The following is a 17,107-nucleotide window of genomic DNA, read 5'->3' as shown; positions in this document are numbered from 1 at the left end:
CTACTAGCTATATGTCCCATAGTAAGTTCCTTAACCTTTCTGACTCCTGGTCTCTATTTGCTTTTTATTTTTAATAGTGCTATGCTACAACCTTGCTGTGAAGATTAAATTTGATAAAGCATGCCAAGTGCTTAGTATTTGCACGACTTCTATTTTAAAAAAAAACTTTTCAGCTTACAGAAAAGAAATGATACATGTTAGTAAAGACATAGTTTTTCAATAAGAATCAGTTCTTAGTGCTTAGAGTGCTTAATTCAACGTGTGCTCCATACCCAGGGCTAAATACATTTTTTTTGTTGTGGTTGTTATTAATATCATTAATGTTGGGGCTAGGACCAAGCCCTGTGGGTTGAGAGCTTTACCTTAGAAAGGTGAAGGAGCACATCTTCCTGGGCGCTGGAAGCATTTGAGGTGGCTGCATAGAGATGGCTCAGATGGAAGCTGAAGAAGCTTGTGTCAGTTGACCTCAATCTTCCCAGTAATGAAGGAGGTGAAGTCATCTCCTGAGAATGAAGGGGGAGGGTTGGGGCTGGGGGCTTGAGGAGAGGGCAGGAAGTCTGGAGCAGCTGCTGTAGGGAATGTGATAGGGAGTCAGCAAGCGAGGAATGAACGGATTGTTGAACAGCCAGAGGGGCCAGCTTAGGGTAGAGAGCATGAATTGGCAGCGAATCCAATGAGCAGGGATTCTCCAGCAAGCCAAGAGTGGAAACCGCCACCTCCTAGGGGTCAACCAGGGCTGCAGATCAGAAAAGCAAGAATAGGAAAAAATTTGGGTAATGAGAATTCTAGGGTGGGCATCAGAACAGTGGAATGGTCTACATACCTAGGCTAAAAAGGAAGACTCCCTTATTTATTCAACATATGCTTAATCACCACATAGTGTATAAATACTATATAGTGTATAAGTATTATAGGTGCCTAGGTATAGGAGATGCTGCTGAGAACTAGACACGCAAAAATCTCTGCATTCAACATATATCCACACAGACTTTTACACAAATGTTTATGGAGGCCTTTTCACCATTGCAAAAAAAAACTGGAAGCAACCCAGATATCCTTCAACAAGTGAACGGATAAACAAACTGTGGTACATGCCTGCAATTAGTCTTAAGAAAAACATTTGATACATGCAACAACATGGGTGAACCTCAAAATTAATATGCTGGAAAAAGAAGTGCATACTGCCTGACTACATTTATATACAATTAAAAAAAAATCTATGATGACAAAAAGCAAATCATGAACTGAGCCAGTAAGAAGAAGGCACAAAAAGTCACAAGGAAACTTTTGCTGATAATGGATATGTTCATTAATTTGACGTTGGTGATTTCACAGGTATACACTTAAGTCAAAATTGATCACATGATATACCTTAATTGTGTACATTTTTATATTAATTATATAGCCAAAAATGAAATTATTTTTTTAATCAACCTAAGAAATTCCTACCGTGATGGAACTTACAGTCTACGTGGAAGAACTTATGATAAACTAGTAGGTAAACAAACATGATTATTTTTAGACAGGGCTTCTTGCTGTGAAGTTAAAATAAACCAGGTAATGGGATAGAGAATAGGATGGGGGCAGGGAAAAAGGAGCAACTATAGATAGGATGGTCAAGGAAGGCCCCTGGAGAAGTGGCATTTGAGCTGAGACCTGAATGACAAGAAGGAAATAGCCTTGAGAAGATATGAAAGAAGAATTTTCCAGGCAAGGGAAAAAGGACATGCCAAGGCTGTGAGGCAGAAATGAACTTGATGTCTTTAAGGAACAGCAAAAAAATCTAATGTAACTTGAGTTTAGTGAGCAAGAGGGAAGAGTATCAGGAGATGAAGTTTGGAGAAGTCCGCAAGGGTCAGATCATGTGGGGCCTTGTAATCCATGGTAAGGACTGGGGCTGTGTCCTACTTGCAAAGGTAACGCAAAGGTGGGCCTTAAGTGGAGGTAAGACATGATCGGCTTTATGCTTCAACATTGCTCTGGCTGCTGTGTAAAGAACTGACCGTAGGGAGCAAGGGTAAAGGCAAGAAGACCAGCTAGGGAAGTACTATGTTAGTCCATGTAAGAAAATGATGGGGGTGTGGACGAGGGTAGTAGAAGTGAAGATGGTGAGAAGTTATCATATGCAGAACCCCTTTTGGAAGTAACATGGAAAGGACTTGGCTCCTAACTTGAGCGTGGAAGGGTGAGGGAAAAAGCAGATTCAATATGACATCTTTTTTGGTCTAAGCTATTGGATGGGTAGTGGGTGTACCATTTCCAAAAAAAAAAAAAAAAAAAAAAATAAGGACAATTAAATGTCAGTGCAGTCCAGCCAAAGGCCACCAAGAAATAATCTGTAGTAGAACAAATTAGGTTCATTGCTCAAGGCAACAAAGGAGAACTCACACCATGGGAAACTGTGGGTGTCTCAGTAAGAGGTGCTCAAAAGGATGGATTATTGGATTAGGGCTTATTTTAGGAGATTTTAGAGACGGTCCAAAGAAATGTTTGCTCTTGATGGAATGCTATTAGGAAGTGAGAGTAATTCTATGATTGAGTATCTTAATAACTTTTCTAGAATGAAGAGGGCTAGAGTGAGACCGAAACTGTTACAGGTAGAGACTAGCATTCACTCAAACTAGCTGGGGAAGGACAATGTTTGGTACTTTGCACATTTCAAGGTAACCTTGTTTTTGTCCGTACTATAAAATAGTCTGTTTTGTCTCACCTTATCATAGTTACAGAGACATGTCTTGTGGGTTAGATTAGCCCAATGCTGGTGTTCTGTGAGATGTTTATGTCCCACAGGAGAATAACATGGCCTACTGGCGAACAGCAGGCTGGGTCCAAACCAACAGAGAGGTCTCAATATAAATGTCAGACTAGTTTCCACAAGGCAGAAGTTGTTTTTCTTTCTCCAGTGGAAGAGAAAATGTGAGGGGAAAGAAATCAAATGCTCTGAATTGGACATGCGAACTTTAAGACAAGTTTAGTGCCCAAGTAGAGACAGAGTAGGTAGTCAGGCAAGTCTGAAGCTCATGGCAAGGGATAAAAAATAGAAATTTGGGTATCATTATTGCAAAGATGGCATTTCTCTAGGAAGATATTTTTCATGTTGGGAATAATCGCCATCATTGAGCAAGAGAGAACAGACAAAGAGAAGACGAGCTCCATTTCCAGGATGGAGTCCTGAGCAATTCAACATGAGGGGGTTGGGGAGATGAGGCAGTATTGGCAAAAGAGACTCAGAAGAAAACAGGTCTAATGAAGAAGGAGACAAAGCAGGAGACTGAGGCCTTATGGAAATTAAGAGAAAAGTTTCACTGTAGGAGTCATCAATTGCATTAAATGCTGTTAAGCAGTCAGAGAAAATGAGGACTGAGAATCAAGCACTGGACTTGGCAATGAGCAGGTCATTAGTGACCTTGACAAAGCAGTTTCATTTGTGTGATGTAGGTGACAGCTCTACTGCAATGGATTGGGGCAAGATTGGCAGCTACATTTACTGAACACGTACCCCAAGCCAGGCACCATGTTAACTACTCAATCTTCCCAACAACCCCAGAAAGCAGGTACTATTTCTTGTATCCATTTTATATATGGGAAAAGGAGGCTTGGAGAAGGTTAAGTAACTTTCATGATATTACCCAGAGGGTGAAAGGTAGATCATAGATTTGGACCCAGGTGGTCTGGCTCTAGTGTCCCTATTTTATGCACTGCACTATTGTGCTTTAGTGCACGATGGAGAAAGTGAAGAGGTGGGGGGCCTTTGAAATGACCAGCCTGCTGGACTTGTAAAGTGAAAGCCCAAACTTCCAAGGGACAGGGCCAGTTACTTGGGACTTGGGATGGAGACTAATTCAGCTGATTCCAGAGAATCCTCCTCCCAGCAAGGACTGTCATTTGGAATGGCTTTGGTTTGGCACAGATGTATAGGGCAGGAAAATGATAAGAATTTGATCCTTACAGCTCTCAGGGTATCCATTCTAATGTCTCTCCCACCAGTCTCTTCAGCCATTCTTGTTTGGTGTCCTATCTGCCAAGTTCACCTTCCAATAGAGAGAGGACTGACTAGGGAGCAGGCCAAGGCCTTCTTTCACAACCCTGACTCATCCAGTCTCTCCCATGCCCATCCTCATCCTATCCCCCATTCTCAGACTCTTGTGGAAATGCAGACTCCCTCCTTGATGGCCGACAGTTGCAGTTTTCCAGTCACCCCTAGAAGTGGAGCTAACCACAACAAAGGCACTGCAGAGCGACCTTAGTCACATCAAATTTGATAGTCCTGGGCCAAGCCCCCATGTCACAGTTCTTCCCCCAAACCAGTATCAGAAAGCTACCACTAAAGACACATTCCTTAGATCATCGCCGTGGTGGTGTACCCCTGGCAGTAAGGAATGAACAATTTTGGAGGACTTGGACGGGGATAGCAGGGAAAACTGAAACAAGAAAAGGGGAAATGAGATAAATACCAATCCTATTGTTTTTTCAAGGGTTAGTTCTGACCACAGAGCCCCAGAGGAAAAACTGAAGAGAACAAAATTAACAGGCCACTTGTCTCTATTCTTTCTCTTCCAGGCCAGCTGGAGCTACAAGACCTACTAGATCACATCTACATCTTAAAAAGAGCCAAGGGGAGGCCCCTGACCTTCCAGGGACCTGAGGTGTTTTCATGAATGGACATCTTGTGGGTCAGGTGTGAGGGAATTCAGCGAATTCCTACAGCAATCCCGTCATTCATTGCCAACTTAGTCTTCCCCAGGATTCCTAGAACATGTGGCTGTAAAACAAGGATGAGGCTTGAGAAGCGGTGGCAAGCACCTTCCCCAACAAACATGAACATTTCAAGATACCTCTCCATCCAGTTTCCACTGAGTTCCACAACTAAAGTTTTTTTCCTTGGGGTTCCTAAGTGATTTATGATAAAATGTGAATGCCCCCGGAGGGACGTCATCTGGAGAAATGATTAAGTCTGACTTAAGAGCACACTATGACACAATGTGGATGTACTTAACACTGCTGAACTGTCAACTTTCAAAATGGCTAAGGTAGTAAATTTTTTGGTACGTTATTTTATGATAATTTAAAAAAATGTGTCTAAAGGGCCTCCCTGGTGGCGCAAGGGGTTAAGCACAGCACTATGAAGCTATTGGCAGCCTCTGCATCACAAGTTCGATCCCCAGCCAGGGAGCTATCCACATGGCGCAGCAGACATCTCCTGTCTTACCTGCTGCTCCCCTCAGCAGTGTATTTCAGTTAATCTGCCTGCTCTGCTCCCCAGTTTGTCTCTGGTGGATCCTCTCCACCCCTCACCCCACACCTCTGGCCTGCACCCCAGCTCTTGTATGCATAAATAAATAAAACAAATCTTTTTTTAAAAGTGTCTAAAGTATCCACCCCCGCCCCCCATCTACTCTGACTACATTCTTTTCAGAGGAAGAGGCCCAGGCCACAGCCTTTACCAAGACCCTGCCCTCCCTCAGAACACAGCTGAAGGTAAACTGGCTGGGTTGCCTGGTACCATGCTCTGAGCCCCTTAATCACATTGTCTTCCTGAAAGGGTTGTAGGTTGTGTTAAGCAACAAAAGAGGGCTGCAAAGTGACTTGCCATTCCATGTCTTCTCCCAAAACATATTGATGGGTGGTTCAAGTTGACGTTGGTTTGGCTATTGCCCAATCTAATCTATTTCCCCCTGGCATACTTAAGGTTATGCTCCTTTGCCTTCATAGCACATTCTAGATTGCTACTCTTCCTACTTCCCTCATGAATCCCACAGCCTTTGACTCTTTCCCTTCATTCTCTTTTCTTATGTCCTCTATCAATCCCTGATCTGTGTTATTAAAGTTGAGACTTCGGTCCCCGAAAATACGGTATTTTTGTCATACTTTTAAGAGCATAAGGGTAAAAGGAAGTAGAGTAGCATATTGACAGAGTTATGCACAGATTCTTAGTTATCTAAGGTTCTGAGAATAGGGAAGATAGGCTCAGGAATCTGAGAGCTAGTCACCAAATCTTTGCAATCCTCTTCTTTTAGACTCTACATAGTGGAGGATTTCCTCTTCCTCCTCCCTCCACACAACTTCAAGGCCACACCCCCAAACTAGGAAAACTGAAAATATAAACCCAACACCTTATACTTCTGTGCTTCTCCTAGCCCTTTCCATGTTATCTCACTTGATCCTCAAATTCCACAGCTGTGCAAGTGGACCCAAAGGGGTTTAAGCAGCTTATCCTGAGAAACAAAGCCTGTTAATTGGCTAAGTGGGGTTGGATTCCAGTTCTGATTTCTAGGCTGCGCTCTCTCCACACCACAGTGCATTTGCTTTAGCCATCAGGCAAGATTGTTAGGAAAGCAACCCAGTCCCTTTTCTCTTTGTAGATATAAATCTCATGCAGATCTTGGATTTATAAAAGCAATGGAAAAATGAAAAGGAAAAGATGGCAACTACAAATGCAAGACCTCATTTATATCCCTCTAGAAAAGTGAAATCAACAACACAGAATTGTGTCTGTAATGAAAGAAAAGCTTCCGTTTCTTTCCGCACTGTCAGCAAGCACTTCCAGACATCAGAACTTAAAACTTCTCCTAATCTGGCATTGCTGGAAGCTTCAAGTTACAAGTAAAATCACAAGTAAGGAAGTATGTATCTTCTTCATTATTGTTCAGGAGCAAAGATCTGAACCTGAACTGATGCAGGATCTGCTTACACAGAACGGAAAAAATTGTTATATTTGAAATTGCCTACTGAGTGGGTTGAAAAAAAGAATGATTCTCATTTATCAGAATCACATTAAGTCAAAGCTAACACTTTCCCAATTCGTACAGCCAGCCCATGCTATTCAGGAATACATTCTCAGAACTGCTGGTTGGCTGAACCCCTAGTTTTTCTTTCTTCTATCTTTTGCTGACCATGATATGATCACTTCAGTGCTGTTGACCCCCATACACACTGGCTGGTTCAGAGCAGAGTGTCCAAAATTCTGGGAGCCTTGATTATCTGGGACACAGTTACAATCCTGAAAGTGTTTGTAAAAAGCAATTGAGTGGTGAAGTAAATTGCTCTCCCCATGCCAGTTCACTTTTCTCACTGGGAGAGTTCTGTAGCTAGTCTCACTACATGTTCATAATGGCTACCCTAATCATCAGGAAAAGGTTAACATGTTTTTAAGGCAGGGATATTTTTGCAATGAGGTTTATTTCCTGCAGCTGGCACATTAATGTTTATTATTGACATTGTCCCAACTGCTTCCAGCTTCCTTTATCATTTTTTGGCAATTTTTTTTAAATGTCTATGAAAAAAAGGTACAAATGTTTAAAAAATTTCAACAGCTAAAGCAGTGATTATGATTCAGTATTAAAACTATCTGTGTTCCTTATTATGCCAGATAAATGAGGGGCATTGCTCTCCTTGAAATACAGGCCTGGGTACTGGCTCCCCACAACCCTCCAAGCATGATTGAATATCCATGTCCTCCCTCTACATCCCACTCAGGTGTCCCTGCCTGGCCCTAAGATGGTTCTCATAGCAACCCCAGTCTTCCTGTTGTGTTCTGGACTGATGCCCAATCCCTGGATCGCACCTGCAAGGCGAGGGGTCAACTTTAGAACTGGAACTAGGACTGGGGAGAAGCCAGTGTGGCAATGCTAGTATATATTCAAGGAAGAATCCTGGGAATAAAAGTAAATTCAAATAGCTCCAATAAAATATTAGATGGTCTATAAGGTCAAAACCCATGTCTTGAGTGAGGTTTGACTATTACTGATTTATTTAAGTGGCTCAGAATATCTTTGTCCTGGCATTACTGAGAAACAGCTGTATTTGAGCAAGTTGGCTTCATGCTAAGAGGTGATTTTGTGTGTTTGATGAAATCCAAACAACTATCATCGGGTATAATATTTAAGCCAACAGCATCCAAGTTTCTGATGACCCATGACCTTCTGGAGACATATCTCTAAGTTACCCATCACTGGTTATGATTTTTTAATTCAAGCATTTTCTCTCTAACTTAAGATTTACATTATTTGGTGTTTTCTCTTTTCAGAAGCCACTCCTTTGAGAGAGTTATGAAGGTAGCTTCTAAAATGTAACTTTGATAGTAACTACTAGTGATGAGTATACAAAGGGTATTTATATAAGTGCACCCTCAAAATTTGCAAAAGAAAGTGAGGAATTCTTAACTAGCATTGTTATATTTGAAATTGCCTCAAAACTAACGGAAGTAGTAAAGCAGCTATAACCTTTGAATCACTTGGGGGGAAAAAAAACATTTTGCCATGTAAACCTTTCTCTCACCAACAATCACATTCACCTTATTCACATTCACTGTATTGGAAGCGGATATATCAGGATATCACAACAATCCAACCCCAAATCCAAGCACCATTTCCAAAAGCAAAAAAGGATTCCTTCTCTATATAGCACTGGGTCTCAAGGCTAGGATCTTTGAGAGAAAGAGTCTTAGGTTATTGTTTAAACAACCTTTATTACCTGCCTCTGACATTGCCCGGGTTACACAGCAGGGGACCTCTGAGCCTCCTGTTCCAGGGGTGAAGCAGGCAGCTGCCAGAAGCACTGAATCAACACAGGAGAGGCATTTGGAAGTATTGGGGTGATGTACCCAGCAATGATTACCCATGGTAGAAAGATGGCAAAGCTTCTACAAATCAGGCAAGTTACCTTTGGGAGGACAACTAGATGCAAGACAATACAGTTGGGGGGCGGGGGGGGGGTCTTAGGTTTCTCCCTTCCCAGTAAGTTTCCCTCCCTTTTCCCTCCCCATTAAGTCCATTCTAGCCCACAGCCTGGTCCTAGCGTCCTGCGAGCTCCCTGCTGAAAGAAGGAGGGAGGAGAAAGATGTCTGAAATGTCTTCTTTTTCTTTGTCTCTGTCCCTAAGGCAACAGGAAGCTGGAGCTGCTGCAGCCGGCCTGGCAAAGATGGCAAGCCTGTTGGCTCTGCAGGGTGAGCAGTCCCTGGAGCAGCTGCCAGTCAGACGGCCCAGAGTTCTGATCGACTTCATTGCTTCAGTTCAAAGCCAAGTGTTGGATGCGTTGGATTCAGTTCCCAGAGGGCTGGGGCATGGTGTCAGGGCTAGCTGAAGACAAGAAAGCAGAGGCAGTTTAGCGCAGTTGGATGTGCGGGGTTGGGGGGGGTGGCCTAGGCGAGAGAGAAACTAGCCAGGAGTGGGACAGGGTGGTACTTCTTCCAGGGCTTTCAGGACCAGGTCTCTTAGCCTCTCATCACTGTTTGGGCCTCAGGTGAGGTGAACCCTAGAAGGGGAGGAAAGGAACCGGCGCGCATCCTGGCATTAGCGAGATAAGGAGGGTGCGCGCAAGCAAGCGAAGCCTGATTCTAGACCCCCTCAGTGCCCTGGCTGAGGGTGGGCAGCCCCCCAGGGGCTGGCTGGCGGCGGCCCTGTGCTGGAGAGCCGGTGGCCGTCTCGGGGTCGTCCGGGTCGCGTTCCGGGGCCCACTCGTGCTGGGTGCAGGCCTGGCAAGGCTCGTCCTTGGCCTCGACGAGCTTGCGGGAGCGGGTGTAGGCCAGGATGAGGCCTCCGGCCAGGCAGGCGTAGAAGATCATGATGAGCAGGATGTAGAGATAGGCGTCGTCGGTCTTGGCGCTGGTCACCTCGCGGCCCACGAAGGGGTCAGGCACCACCCCCATGCCCATGCTAGGGCCGGGGCCGGCGCCCAGGCTGCTGGCGTTGCCCCGGTGGTGCAGCTCGAGCAGCAGGCGGCTCAGGAGGGTTCGCAGCCTCTGGCTCTCACTGCAATTCATGGCTGTCGGGGAGGGACAAGGCGGCTCCAGGACGCAGGTGACCTTTCCCCCTGAGTGAGGGGAAGCAAGCGAGCGAGCGAGCGAGTGACAGCGGAGGCACCCAGCTCCCCGGCGGGCGGCTCAGTGGCTGGGGGCACCGCCGCCCGGGCCTCCTTATCCCCTCACCCCTGCTCCTCCTCCCCTTCCCCACCACGCCCCCTCCGGCCCGGGCCGCCTCTTCCCAGGCTCCGGCTGTCTGGCCGCTCCAGGGAAAGGGGACAGCTGGCGGGGGGAGGAGAAGGGGACAAGGGAGGGGGCGAGGCCGGGAGAGGGGCGGAGGGGGCGGGGGCGCGGAATGCGCGAGGCCCGAGGCAGCACAGGCTGGCTGGGCAGCTTGCTGGGGCCAAGCCCGGACCCTGGGAGGCCAAAGAGAATTCCTTCCAAGTACTGGCCACCTGCCCTGCAGGCCCGGCTTTGGGCCAGATACAGCATCTGGCCCCCCCAAGGCGGGCCCTGGCCCCTAAAGGCGGGCCCTGGCCCCGGGGCCTAGGAGCTTCAGTAGCGCAGAAGCTGAGTCTGGTCTGCCTCTTCCGGCAATTACTCCCACAGACCAGGGCCTTGGCCAGTGTTGCTAGCCCTCCTTCGCTCTTCGAGCCCCAGGAGAGCATCTTGTTCCAAAAATGCCCAGGCCAAATTTGGTGACTGGAGGGCTGGGCACCTGCAAGAGATGAAAGCAGGACTCCCTGGTCTACCAAAAAGGCTTCAGAGAATAATACCAGCCTTCTCATAGGTACCCCTGCTCTGATCCACTGTCATACTTTCGGGGGTACCCACCCATCTTAGCATGTGAGTGAGCCATCCACGTGTTCTGTGGGTAAGCCATCTTCCCAGGAATGAAAACAACATTTCTCTGCTCCATGTGAAAGGAGCAGGGACATTTAAAAGGCCACTGACCCACCATCAAAGCTCCAGTGCCTCTACCCTACCACATTTACCCTTCTTGTGCTCAGTATGTTAAACTGGAAACAGACTGAGCATAATGAAGGAAAAGGCTATAAATCAGAGGACTGATTTGTACAAATCAGTCCTCTGATTTGTAGACAGTGAGCAGGAAAGCCAGAAAGTCATGCTGGTCAGGTCTGGTTGCACACAGTTACCAAATGAGAATAGAAAGCATGAAAGAAAACTACATGCCTTTGTGCACACCTTGAATATCAAGCTGCCTGTTCAAGACTATTGGGCACAGGCTGGACTTTTGATCTGCATGTACCATGAGTGAAGGTTTTCTGGTGGCTCTGCCCCAGCCACCTTCAGCCAACCATCCAGGGACTGCAGCCTTTTGTATTTGAGTGAGGTCTGCACCAAATGATATCCAGGGTCTTAACAGCCTCTACCCAGGTATCACAGATACTCCACCTGTCTGTGACCACTGACTCCCTCATAATGACTTTACCTTGATGCCCTTGCCTTTGAGGAGCTCAGGAAAGAATTGTTCATGTGAAGTAGCAGGACAGATGCCACAGGACACAGTGAGGCAATTCACAAAGCAGTACCAACCTAGGGACAGGACTGTTAAGCTAGAAGACTCCACTTATCCATTAAAACATGCCCAGAATCTATAACATTGTCTGGGTAGAGAGGGTGAAAGAAATAGCCCTTTCAACATACCATGAACATTATGTTTTAACGTTATGTTGTGTTTTCAACAGCCTTTTGAAATAGTAGCATTATTCCCATTTTCAGAAGAAACAAGTTCAAGTGGTTAAGTAGCAGGACAGAATGGTAAACTTTGACTTGGTTCTTCTCACTCCTAACTCTCACTCCTCACTCTCACTTATTCTTGTTACATGGGTGGTATCCATGTGCTGCCTCCATTTCCCTACTTCTCCCTTCCCTGGAACCTTCTAGAAGCCAGCACTTTCTGCAATAACCACTCTCTCTGAGTTCACCAATGACCCCCTGGCCAAATTCAAGTGTCTCAGTTCAGTTTGCATCTCAGACCTCAAGGAAAAATTTGATACCATCAACCACCCACTTCTTCCTGTAACTGTCCTTGGCTCTCATGGCATTGCATTCTCAAGTTTCTCTTCTTATCTCTCTGACCCATCATTCTCTGTCTCCTTTTCTGGCTCTTCTTCTTTCCTTCTCCCATTAACTCTTGGAATTCCTGAAGACTCAATCCTCAGTTATTCTCTCTTAACATCCATTTCCTTGGAAAGTGTCTCCTTACAAGATTTCACCTACCACCTGGCATATATTCAGTCAAACTTCATTCTCTGGGTCTGATTCCTTCTTGCTAATGTCTCTCAGATCCATCCACTCTTTCCTTTCTGGTTTTATTGCAACAAGCTTAATGCAAGCTCTCATTACCTCAGATCAAATAGGCAAACAGAGTTTTCTGGCAGATCTTCCCGCCTACAACCCAATCCACTGTGTGGTGGCAAGAATAATTCTCCTCCAACACTACTTCTATCAGTGCACCCTTATGTTCAGGGACCCAGAGTTGCTCCCCATTGATTCTTTAATGGGATCCAGCCTTCCCTAGTGGGCCTTAAGTCCTTACCACCAATAGACACCATCTCCTCGCCTTGCACTCCTCCCCAAAGCAAGTTCCCAGAGTTTCTCTCCAATACTCTGTGCCTTTCATCTTCCTCAAATTCCACTGACTGAACAAAGCCTTGCTAGATACCCTGTTTGTGTTCCCCGGGTCTTTACAGTACGCCCCTCGGAATGGTGCCCTAACTCAAATGGTAGTTCTCAATGCAGAAGAATTGGAAAACACAAAAATAAACCAAGGAAAAAGATTACCAGTAGCATGTACATGTGCTGCACACATTTGCACACATTCACCCCACATCATTGCTTTGTGGCCTATCTTTTTTTTTAAATATTTTTTTTTTTTTTTTTATAGAGGCATGCTTTATTTATTTGTTTGCTGGTTTGTTTGTTTGTTTTGTTTATACATGCACTGGGTACAGTCAGAAGCGCGGGAGGGCGAGAGAATTCACCAGAGCCAGAGTGGGGAGCAGAGCAGGCAGAAGGACCGAAGTACACTGCTGAGGGGAGCAGTGGGCGGCAGGAGAGGTCTGCGCGCCATGTGGGACCCTCCTCTGGTGGCCGGGGAGCAGCCGGGGATCGAACCGGCGCCGCAGAGGCCGCGCGCAGCTTCGCAACCCAGCGCTCAACCGCTGCGTGTGGCCTATCTTTTTCACTTAACATACTGTGTATTTTTCCCATGTCAATTACCTCTTATTACACCATTTTATTGTATACATGGTACTCCAGGCTCTGGATCTACCATAATTTATTTAAATTAATCCTTATTGGAAGATTTCTATTATCTCTAGGGATTTGCTATTAAAAATAATGTTTTAATAAACACATACAAAACTAACTCTAATTCCATTTACAAAAAAAAAGCATTAATTGCCAACTTGCAGAAGACTGGCATGGGGAGTGGGAGATGTGTAGAAGGGGTGGAAACAGGAATGGAGAATAGTCATAAAATTTAAAAAGGCCCAACCCTCAGAAAAAAAACAACAGGTGTGTGGAGGATTCTGGCTTTCTTTTCACTCAAGGGGCTGCTGGGCATCTCTTCAAGTCGCAGTCACAGACCAGCCCTGAATGGCTGAGATGCCAACCCCATCTAATGAAACTGCAAATCCATCAGACAAGGACTGGGTCTCATTCCTTCCCACCCTTCCACCCCCAGTCTACACCTGCCCCATACCTGTCAAATAATCATCTCTTTATCCATCCTCCGGAGCTCACTTATTTCCTGAATGGTGATCAAGCTTGTTGACAAAGGGAAGACATTTATAATTATGTATTTAGACTTTCAGAAAGTCTTGGAAAAGGTCTTATTTCATGCCAAGGTTGTTTTAAAAGTACAATTGAGGCGCCATGAGCTAGGAAATGTTTTTACCATTCCTTGAGACTGAGTGTTTCCTGCCAATAGTGCAGCTCCATGGAAGTTGGTTGAATTGAACTGTGTTGCGTTTGGTTAGTTGCCAAAGGACGGGCACAGATGGTAGCACTGTTGGAGTCCAAGAGGCTGGCAAAGCTACAGTGAGCTCTGAGGGAGGGGAAGAAAGGGCTTTATGAAGCACCAACTGGATACTGAGAAAGAATCATTCATTCATTCAACAAATATTTATTGCATGTTACACTACAAGGCACTGCACTGGATCTGAGAAACACATTGGTGAACAAGTCACACTGGTGAACATTCTGTGGCTTTAGAAGTTTCATGGCCACTTCTTCATAAACTGGGGAAAGGCAGGGAACTCCAGGATCAGGGGCCAGTGAGAAGAGCATTGAGCATCATCTATGTTTGAAATTGAAGTTGGTAAGATTTCTAACTTTGGACCCAAGCTTTGAGCACAAAAGTCTAAGGCCTTGTTTGAAAAAGGAAAATAACAGCTGGTCTGAGCTCACTGTCATCTGCTATGTTGCGACCCCACTCTACCTGTTCCTAGCGATACTATCTTGAAGGTCTGACCTGCCACAAGTTACCTTAGTAGGTCCTTCTCTCTCTCTCTTTTTTTTTAAGATTTATGTATTTATTTATACAAGAACGGGGTACAGGCCAGATGCGCAGGAGAGTGGGAGGCTTCACCAGAGACAGAGCGGGGAACAGAACAGGCAGACTGACGAAATACACTGCTGAGGGGAGCAGCGGGCGAGCCAGGAGAGGTCTGCCGCACCATGTGGGACCCTCTCTGGCTGGCGGGATCGAACCAGCGCTGCAGAGGCTGCAGACAGCTTCACAGGGCGGCACTCAACTGCCTGCGCCACCAGGGGAGGCCCAATAGGTCCTTCTCTAAAGAAGGAGGAGAATAAATGGGACAGTTCATTGGGTCCAATGGGATGTCTCAGTTGTTCCATAGGAATATGTGCAGGATTTGATAAAAATACAATATATATATGGGTTGGAATGAACCTCAGGGCCTTCAAGTGCCTACTTTAGAGACTTCTTGGGGGTCTTGGTGGGTCTAAGCCACATTCTAAAGCATCAAGCATGGTACCTGATCTCATTTATTGAATGCCTAGGGTGTGCTGGACATATTACACACATTATATTAAATAACTTTACAGCAACCCTAAAAGGTGGACAGGGTGATATTAGAGCTATTTAACAGCAGTGTGTCTTGGATACTGACCAGTCAGAATGAACTAACAAAATAGGTGTTAGTGGCACACAAATAGTATAATCTTACAGAATCCCAATATCATGGGACAAAGAAGTAGAAGAGGGGTACAGCAAAATAACTATTTCTCAGAAAATCATAGCAAGGTGTCATCCTCTTGGACTTCAGAGACCCTGAGTTATTCTGAACCACTTTCTTTCCTATGGATGCTCCGATCTGCTCTCTGTGCTTATTGCAGGTACATGATAAACCCCTAGTCTGGAACACCCCTAAAGTAATGATATCTATTGTAGTAGCCTTTCCTCCAGAACTTTCTTAAGCTTGTCTCTTGTTGGCTCAAAATTCTTGAATGCTCCTCATTGGATTGTCAAATGACCACTTTCGTGTGGCCTTCAAGACTTTCTGTGCTCTTGTTTAAAGATGCCACCCAATTCTATTTGCAGCAAGAACCACCCAACATGTCTCAGTGCCAGACACTTTCCCTGTTTTCAATTTTTTTTTTTTACAAATCATTATTTTTTGAGATATAATTGACATAAAACATTGTGCAGGTCTAAGGTGTACAATGTCTTGATTAGATATATTTATATATTGCAATATGATTATCACACAGTGTTAGCTAACACCTCTATCACATCATATAATTACCATTTCTTTTTCGTGATGAGAACAATTAAGACATCTTTTCGACAAGATAAACTTCACTCTCCTTAGCATCCCTGCAGTATAAGATAAACTGATATGATGCTTGTCAGAGAGCCATTACAATTCTTTTGAGGATGAGTATATATTCTTTCTCTTAGTATCCCTCCCTTGGCCTGGGACAGTGTCTACCACATACTAGGTGCCCAGGAAATATTTTCCTATGTCTAAAATCTGTCTTCCTCCACGATTTATTTTTTATTTACTTATGCATACAAGAGCTGGGATGTAGGCCAGAGGTGCAGAGGGGTGAGAAGATTCACCAGAGACAGTAGGGAGCAGAACAGATAGATTGACTGAAATACTCTGCTGAGGGGAGCAGCGGGTGAAACAGGAGAGGTCTGCTGCGCCATATGGGTTAGCTCCCTGGCTGAGGATGGAACTTGTGCTGCAGTGGCTGGCGATAGCTTGATAGCGCTGAGACTTAACCCCTTGTGCCACCAGGGAAGCCCTTGTCAGGTTTTAAAAATATTTTGTGCAGGATGTGGAACTTTGTGGTTACACTTTTTTCTCAAAAATGTGTTATGCAAACATACAGCAAGCAAAGTTGAACAAATTTCACAGTGGATACCTTGTTACTTACTAGCTAGATTTTGCCACTAATGTTTTCCTATATTGGCTTTATCCATCCCTCACCTAACCATCTCTCCATCTGTCTAGCTAACCGTTTTTTTTTTCTTTTTGAAGTTGCAGGCACCTGTGCCCTTCACTCCTAAGAGTTTCCCACATACTTATCTTTAACTAGAGTTCAATTGTACTCATTATTCTTTTTTCCTTTTGAAGTGAAATACGTGAACATTAGTTGTATGTTTTCTGAGTTTAGACAAGTGTGACTACCTAACTAAACCTGTGCTAAAATATAAAATATTACCACCACTCAAGAAAACATTCTCTTGCTCCTTCTCAAGCAACCCCCTCCATCCCTTCACCCCTAGAAACTACCACTGTTGGATATTTTTTGTTGTTGATTACTTATGCCTATTATAAAAAATACATATAAATGGAATCAAATAAGATGAACTCTTTTGTATAAGACTTGTTTTGCTTGGCCTAATATTGTTGAGAATCATCCATGTCACTGCAAGTATCAATTTGCAGTGAGTAACACAATTGTATGATGATAACACAATTCGGTTATCCATTCTCCTGTTGTTAGACACTTAGGCTGTTTCCAGTTTCTGGCTGTTAAAAATAAACCTGCTATGAATATTCTCTCGAACAAATCATTTTGTAGGCATAAGTTCTCCTTTCTCTTGGGTTTATACTTAGGAGTGGAAATGCTGGGTCACAGGGATGATGTAGTTTTGTTTTATAAGAAACTGTCAGACGTTTTCCCAAAATGGTTGTATCTTTTTGCACACACCAACAATATATAAAGATTCCAATTGTTTGTATTTACCTTGTAGCTCTCTGCCTCAATCACAGACTAGGCCTTGTCATATACCAATGAAATGCATTTATCCTTATACTTATAAAAGGAGCAAGCCTGTTTGTGATTTATCACTTAGAGGCCACC

General features: G+C 44.6%; 1 protein-coding gene across 1 annotated transcript; it reads right to left on the bottom strand.

Annotated features, from left to right (window-relative positions):
- Nucleotides 1-8,458: 8,458 nt before the first annotated feature.
- Nucleotides 8,459-9,879, bottom strand: KCNE5 (potassium voltage-gated channel subfamily E regulatory subunit 5). The gene has a single exon (XM_037512938.2). The coding sequence runs from the start codon at nucleotides 9,758-9,760 to the stop codon at nucleotides 9,335-9,337; it is 426 nt and encodes a 141-aa protein (XP_037368835.1). The 5' UTR covers nucleotides 9,761-9,879; the 3' UTR covers nucleotides 8,459-9,334.
- Between the last annotated feature and the right edge of the window lie 7,228 nt (nucleotides 9,880-17,107).

This window comes from Talpa occidentalis, unplaced genomic scaffold, assembly GCF_014898055.3.
Source record: "Talpa occidentalis isolate TD23 unplaced genomic scaffold, MPIMG_talOcc4v2.1 talOcc4.15, whole genome shotgun sequence".
In the NCBI taxonomy this organism is placed as follows: Eukaryota; Metazoa; Chordata; class Mammalia; order Eulipotyphla; family Talpidae; genus Talpa; species Talpa occidentalis.
This window is presented reverse-complemented; position numbering and strand designations above follow the sequence as displayed.